General features: G+C 45.9%; 1 protein-coding gene across 1 annotated transcript; it reads left to right on the top strand.

Annotated features, from left to right (window-relative positions):
* The first annotated feature begins 5827 nt into the window (after positions 1-5827).
* Positions 5828-6585, top strand: LOC136489971 (glycine-rich cell wall structural protein 2-like). The gene has a single exon (XM_066486477.1). The coding sequence runs from the start codon at positions 5828-5830 to the stop codon at positions 6413-6415; it is 588 nt and encodes a 195-aa protein (XP_066342574.1). The 3' UTR covers positions 6416-6585.
* Positions 6586-7161: the final 576 nt, after the last annotated feature.

Here is a 7161-nt window from a genome sequence, read left to right as displayed (position 1 = left end):
TGCATACAACATTTAAATAAATAATAATTAACTAAAATATTTAGAAAAAAGAAAAAGAAAAGGCAGGAAATCTCAGCCCGTCCTTCAGCATTATTGGCCTCCTTCCTTATCCCTGTGTTGACTAGTGAGGAAACAAGAAAATCTATATACATGCTGCTAGTAGTCGATATCACATACGACGCAACTAGCGCGGCGCAAGCACGCGTCCGGACGCCCCTCGGGACCATCCGATTGAGATAATAGGAGTCGCCCAAATCTCATCGAATAAAACAACGACGGAAATAAAACGGACATATCCGATGCAATAGAACGAGCGCGCCCCCGCGTGCGGCCTGTACCCCGCTGCGCCGCCGTGCCTCGTCGCGTCGCCATCCCCCGCTGTGCCACCATCCCCTGCGCGCCTGTTGCCCCCCACGCCCCATCCCCACCATGCTCCATCACCCGAATGTCCGATGAGAAATTTTCCATCGGAATATTTGTTGCAACACGGAGCAATGCGAGATGCAACATCAGAAGTATTACTTGTTTGCAACATCAGAAAAAGTCTCTTGCAACATCAGAACTAGGCTACTGCAACAATAGAACAAAGCTACGGCAATGCGAGATGCAAGATCAGAAAAAAGAGACTAATGCAACAAAGAAATATTACTTGTTGCAATATCACAACAAGGCTACTGCAATAACAGAACAAAGCTACTACAATGCGAGATGCAAGATCAGAAAAAAGAGACTAATGCAACAAAGAAATATTCCTTGTTGCAACAATACAATAAGGCTACTAAAACAACAGAACAAAGCGCAATGCGAGAAGCAACATCAGGAAAAAATAGATGCAACAAAGAAATATTACTTGTTGCAATATCAGAACAAGGCTACTGCAACAACAGAACAAAGCGCAATGCGAGAAGCAACATCAGAAAAAAGAGACTAATGCAACAAAATAAAATTGCTTGTTGCAACATCAGAACAAACTCCACCTATGGTGGGGCGCCTTTGGCGTCTCAGCATAGCAGGTCCCAAGCCCTGGTAAAGGAGGAGGGTTGTGTTAGGCGTGGCGAGCCAATGTAAAAACTTAGCCACTTTAATGGAGACGAAACCCGAAAGAAAATCGTTGGGGCGTAACCCTCTTAGCGACGCGCCATATCGGAACCCGGGTATGGTGTTAAATGGGCAAGGGCCGGGTCGTCACCCCCGTGATGCGCTGTGTCGTGATCTGGGCATGGTGTCAAGTGACCAAAGATCGGGTTGTCGCTTCCTTAGTGGCGCGCTACATCGGCGCCCGGGTGTAGTGAAAAATGAGCAAGGGTCTTCGCATCTGAGTCGACGGGTGCGAAGGGTAAGGAAGCTAGTCGAACCAACTAGGATCCGTTTAGGTAGTTGGAATGTAGGGTCACTTACAGGTAAGTTAAGAGAATTAGTTGATACCGTGACTAGGAGGCGTGTAAATATATTATGCGTTCAAGAGACTAAATAGAAGGGTCAGAAGGCGAAGGAGGTGGACAATACAGGTTTCAAGCTTTGGTACACAGGGACAGTCGCGAATAGAAATGGAGTAGGAGTTTTGATTGATAAAAGCCTCAAGAATGGTGTGGTGGGAGTGAGAAGGCAAGGAGATAGGATTATCTTAGTCAAGCTTGTCGTTGGTGATATGGTCTTGAACGTAATTAGTGCGTATGCCCCCCAAGTAGGCCTCGACGAGAGTGCTAAGAGACAGTTCTGGGAAGACTTAGATGGCCTGGTTAGAGTTATACCTAGTAGTGAGAAGCTTTTTATAGGAGGAGATCTTAATGGGCATGTAGGTACTACAAGCGCAGGTTTCGAGGCAGTTCATGGAGGTTTTGGGTATGGTAGTAGGAATCAGGAGGGGGAGGAAGTTCTGGACTTCGCGGTAGCTTTTGACCTGATGATAGCCAACACTTTCTTTAGAAAGAGAGAATCTCATCTAGTGACCTTCAGTAGCGGACAACACTGTAGCCAAATTGACTTTGTCCTCGCAAGAAGAAAGGACAAACGAGCATGCTTGGATTGCAAGGTGATACCAGGAGAGTGTGTTGTTTCTCAACATAAGCTTTTGGTGGCAGATTTTCGTTCTCAGGTGCGTGCCCGTAGGGATAAACAAGCTAAGATTGAAAGAACAAAGTGGTGGAAACTAAAAGGGGAGACGTCAGAGGTATTTAGGGAAATGGTTATCAAAGAGGGCTCTTGGAAGGAAGAAGACGACATAAACAACATGTGGGACAAGATGGCAACCAACATTCGGAAGGTAGCCTCAGAGGTATGTGGAGTAACCAAAGGAAGAGGACACGAGGCTAAAGATACTTGGTGGTGGAACGAGGAAGTCCAAAGGGCTATTAAGAAGAAGAAAGAATGCTATAGACGCTTGTACCATGACAGGAGTGTGGACAACATAGAGAAGTACAAGGTGGCAAAGAAGACTGCAAAGCAAGCTGTAAGTGTGGCAAAGGGTAGAGCGTACGAGGATCTTTACCAACATTTGAGTACGAAGGAAGGAGAGAAGGACATTTATAGGATGGCTAGGGTTCGTGAGAGAAAGACACGGGACTTCAACCAAGTTAAGTGCATTAAGGATGAAAGGGAGCATCTCTTGGTGAAGGAGGATGAGATCCGACATCGATGGCAAGAGTATTTTGACAAATTGTTCAATGGTGAGAATATGGACACAACCTTTCAGTTGGATGACTCTTTTGATGACACCAATAGGCGCTTTGTGTGGAGAATCCAAGAATCTGAGGTCAGAGAGGCGTTGAAAAGGATGAAAGGAGGTAAGGTGATGGGACCGGATGGTATCCCAATCGAGGTGTGGAGATGCCTCGGGGACATAGCTATAGTATGGCTAACCAAGCTGTTCAACCATATTTTTCGATAGAACAAGATGCCTGATGAGTGGAGGAGAAGTATATTGGTATCGATCTACAAGAATAAAGGGGATATTCAAAGTTGTACGAATTACCGGGGAATTAAGTTGATGAGCCATACTATGAAGCTATGGGAGAGAGTTATCGAGCATCGCTTGAGAGCAATAACGCGGGTCTCTATGAACCAATTTGGTTTTATGCCCGGAAGGTCAACCATGGAAGCCATTTTCTTAGTAAGACAAGTTATGGAGCGATATAGGGAGAAGAAGAAGGACCTACATATGGTTTTTATTGACTTGGAGAAGGCTTATGATAAAATACCAAGGAATGTTATGTGGTGGGCTTTGGACAAACATAAAGTCCCAACGAAGTACGTCGGGCTCATTAAGGACATGTACAACAATGTTGTGACTAGAGTTCGAACAAGTAATGGAGACACGGATGACTTCCCGATTAGGATAGGACTACATCAAGGGTCAGCTTTGAGTCCTTATTTGTTTGCTTTAGTGATGGATGAGGTCACAAGGGACATACAAGGGGACATCCCTTGGTGTATGCTTTTCGCGGACGATGTAGTGCTAGTTGATGAAAGCCGGACAGGAGTGAACCAGAAACTGGAGTTATGGCGGGAGACTTTGGAGTCCAAAGGTTTTAGACTCAGTAGAACTAAAACTGAGTATATGAGATGTGACTTCGGCACTACTACTCGGGAGGAGGAAGATGTTAGTTTGGAAGGTCAAGTAGTGCCTAGGAAGGAGACCTTTCGATATTTAGGATCAATGCTACAGAGGGACGGGGATATTGATGAAGATGTTAGCCATAGAATCAAAGCAGGGTGGATGAAGTGGCGGCAAGCGTCTGGTGTCCTATGTGACAAAAGGGTACCACAGAAGCTAAAAGGCAAGTTTTATAGGACGGCGATTAGACCTGCTATGTTGTATGGTGCAGAATGTTGGCCTACGAAAAGACGACATGTTCAACAGCTAAGTGTCGCGGAAATGCGTATGTTGCGTTGGATTTGCGGTCATACAAGAAGGGATCGAGTTCGGAACGATGATATACGTGAGAGATTAGGGGTAGCGCCAATTGAAGAAAAGCTTGTCCAACACCGGTTGAGATGGTTTGGACATGTGCAACGGAGACCTCCAGATGCACCGGTGCGTAGCAGAATCCTAAGTCAGGATAGTAACGTGAAGAGAGGCAGAGGAAGACCGAAGTTGACTTGGGTAGAGGCAATAAAAGGAGACTTGAAAGGATGGAATATACCCAAAGACTTAGCCTTAGATAGGAGTGCTTGGAAGACAGCTATTCATGTGCCTGAACCTTGATTGCTTCTGATGGGTTTCAACTCTAGCCTACCCCAACTTGTTTGGGACTTAAAGGCTTTGTTGTTGTTGTTGTTGTTGCAACATCAGAACAAGGCTATGCGAGATGCAACATCAGAAACAAAAAAAAAGAGACTAATGCAACAAAGAAATATTACTTGTTGCAACGGCAAAACAAGGCTAGTGCAACAAAGCTTGCCGGAACCCTAGGCATCGCCGTGCCCCTCAGATTCAGAGCAGGAAGAGGAGGAGGAGGAGGAGGGCTTAGATCCAGAGAAGGAGGAGGAGTGCTCAGATCCAGAGGAGGAGGTGGAGGGGGGCCTAGATCCAGAGATGGACCGACCTACCTCGTCGGAGTTGCCGCTGTCTTCCTCGTCTCCGGTTGTGGGAGGGAGGGAGGGAGCGAGGAAGAGAGGGAGGGAGCATGGGTGGCGGGATGGCAGCGAGCTGTGGGGTGCGGCGTCTGTCCCGAGGGCACAAGCTGGCCCGGAGAGCGGCACGGGGGAGAGGACTGGGTCACAGGATGCCGGAGAAGCAACAAGTGGGCGCGCGCAGCGGGGGGTGCGGGGTGGGTCACGGGATGGGATAACGATGCCGATGGGATAAGGAGTGGGGGTCATGGGGCCACGTCCGGACGGAAGTTGGGGGCGGATGCCCGGTTCGTATCACTTTCGTATCACATATATTGCATTCTACCAACGAATTAAAATCTTCAAGCGTACTCTTTAAGAGTTTAAGTACAAAGTACTAATAATGAGATACTATAATGTGATACTCTTTAAGAGTTTAAGTACAAAGTACTGTTAGTCCCAAAAGATATGTAAACCCTGGGTTACATTACTATGGGTGATCTCGGTATCTTTTGATTGTCGTGTCACCAGCTGTGCATGCATCACAGCGCTGGAGAGAATGGTCAAATACATAGTCATGAGGATCATGCATATTTGAGTTTACTGTAGTACGCATGTTTTTTGCAAGTTTTTGGACCGTAACTATTCATCCCAAGCAAAAGCCAAGAAAAGGTAAAATAAATCCTTGCGAAAGTAAAAAAAAAAATCACTCTTCCTTTTGTTCTCAGGCAGGGTCAAATGGAGTGTACTCCCTCCGCCCCTTTTTTAACTGTTGTATCGCTTCCTTATATAAAACACAATTAGTAATAAAACTACTAATGTGTGAAAGGTTTTAGTGCCTGGACAGTTTTGTCTCGTATATATATAGCTGAAAGCTGTGTTTAGTACCAGTGCAAGTCCGAAAATCGGCAAAGAGCTAGTTTAGTTTCAATGGGCCTTCCAAACACCGAAGATGAATGCTAAAACTTAATTTGCGCCATCCACAATCTATGGATGGAGATGAGACGTAGCTGGTCTGCCTGGTCATCTAAAGAGAGCGTAACAAGTACTACTTTGCAACTTGCATATACTTAATGTTCAAGTCAAGAAGCTCCATTAATTCCAGTGGATTTTAAAAGCTTCCACTTGGTCTCCTATTGAAACACTACTACCATTAACGTGTGCAAGCTATGAAAGTAAAGAACCACTGCGTGGTCTCCAGCACGTACTATAAATACCCATGAAGCATTCACTGGGAACTCATGTCAACTCAAACACTCTATAGTGGTGGCTCACAATGGCAGGCACAAAGCTAATATCACTAGGGCTCATTGTCCTCATGAGCATGGGATTTGCCAATGCTGTAAGGGTGGCTAGATACTCTAGTGCTGATGGGACCGGCATAGGAGGGGGAGGGGGCGGCGGATATGCGAATGGCGGGGGATCAGGGTCTGGGTCCGGCACCGGATCGGGTGATAGTGGTCCTTATGGTGCCCATGCAAGTGCTGGAGGGGGTGGTGCAGGTGGTGGAACTAGCCAAGACGGTGGGTCCGGATATGGTTCAGGGTTAGGGTCAGGTTCAGGATCTAGTACATATAGTCAAGGAGTGTCTTCTGAATTTGGTCCTTTTGGAGGAGAATCTTCTAATGCTGGTGGTGCCGGTGGTGGTGGGGGTGGAGGACAAGCTGGAGGTGCTTGGAATTCCAATGCTCAAGGATCCGGTAGTGGCACCGGTTCTGGCTCTAGTTATGCTAACAGGCATTGGTATGGAAGTGATGCGGGTGCAAGTGCTAACGGCAATGGAGGTGGCACAGGAAATAGTGAAAATGGTGGCGGAGCCGGTGGTTCTGGTGCCGGAACTGGATATGGCAATGCCTACCCGTAAATTCTATATAAGCCAATCTAAAGTTGGAGCCCAGCGTCGTCCTTCCTTGTTTGAAGTGGTAGAGTTATTTATTTTCTTTGTCCCTTTGTTACACTTTTGTTAGTATTAAATTAATAAAGGGTCCAACTGTTCTAGCAACAGTAGCAGTCTTGTAATGTCCTTATATGAAGATGTTGTAACCATGTCGGTTTGTGAAAGGAAAAATTAACTTGTCCATCGGATCTGGCCACTATATCTAAAAAAAATCTTACGTTCTCATTGGAGTGATTAAGTTGAGACGCCTACACCGTGCATGTTCACATGGTTATCAAAATAGAATATACCGATGAACTTCCTAGAGTAGTTTATATCACTTACGACGATAACTCCATCTGGGTCAATCCAGCCTAGAACATAATTAGCAAGAACTGCTGCCACAAGCCCATTTATGTCAGTGATAACTTTTTTTAAAAAAAACAGTGATCCTGTGCATAGGGCTTCACAATTTCATCCTCTATCCTGGAACAAAACTTCTACAGCTCTACTTAATCAAACTGTCTTAAGTTTGCGAAAGGGTTGTAGCCTAGTGGTTATAAAATTAAAGCATCAGTAGCACCTTAGATCATGAGTTCCACTCCCCGTGGGAACGAATATTTCGTGATTTAGCGGCGTTGTGCTTTCAGTGGTAGGCGACGTTCCCACTGACAGCGAGGCGCATGCGATGACTTTATCAATCTCGAGGATTTGCCAGACCAATCTTCGAAGAT

The sequence above is a fragment of the Miscanthus floridulus genome, chromosome 10 (genome assembly GCF_019320115.1).
Source record: "Miscanthus floridulus cultivar M001 chromosome 10, ASM1932011v1, whole genome shotgun sequence".
NCBI classification, from domain to species: Eukaryota; Viridiplantae; Streptophyta; class Magnoliopsida; order Poales; family Poaceae; genus Miscanthus; species Miscanthus floridulus.
The sequence above is the reverse complement of the archived record's forward strand: the minus strand, read 5'-3'. Positions and strand labels throughout refer to the sequence as shown.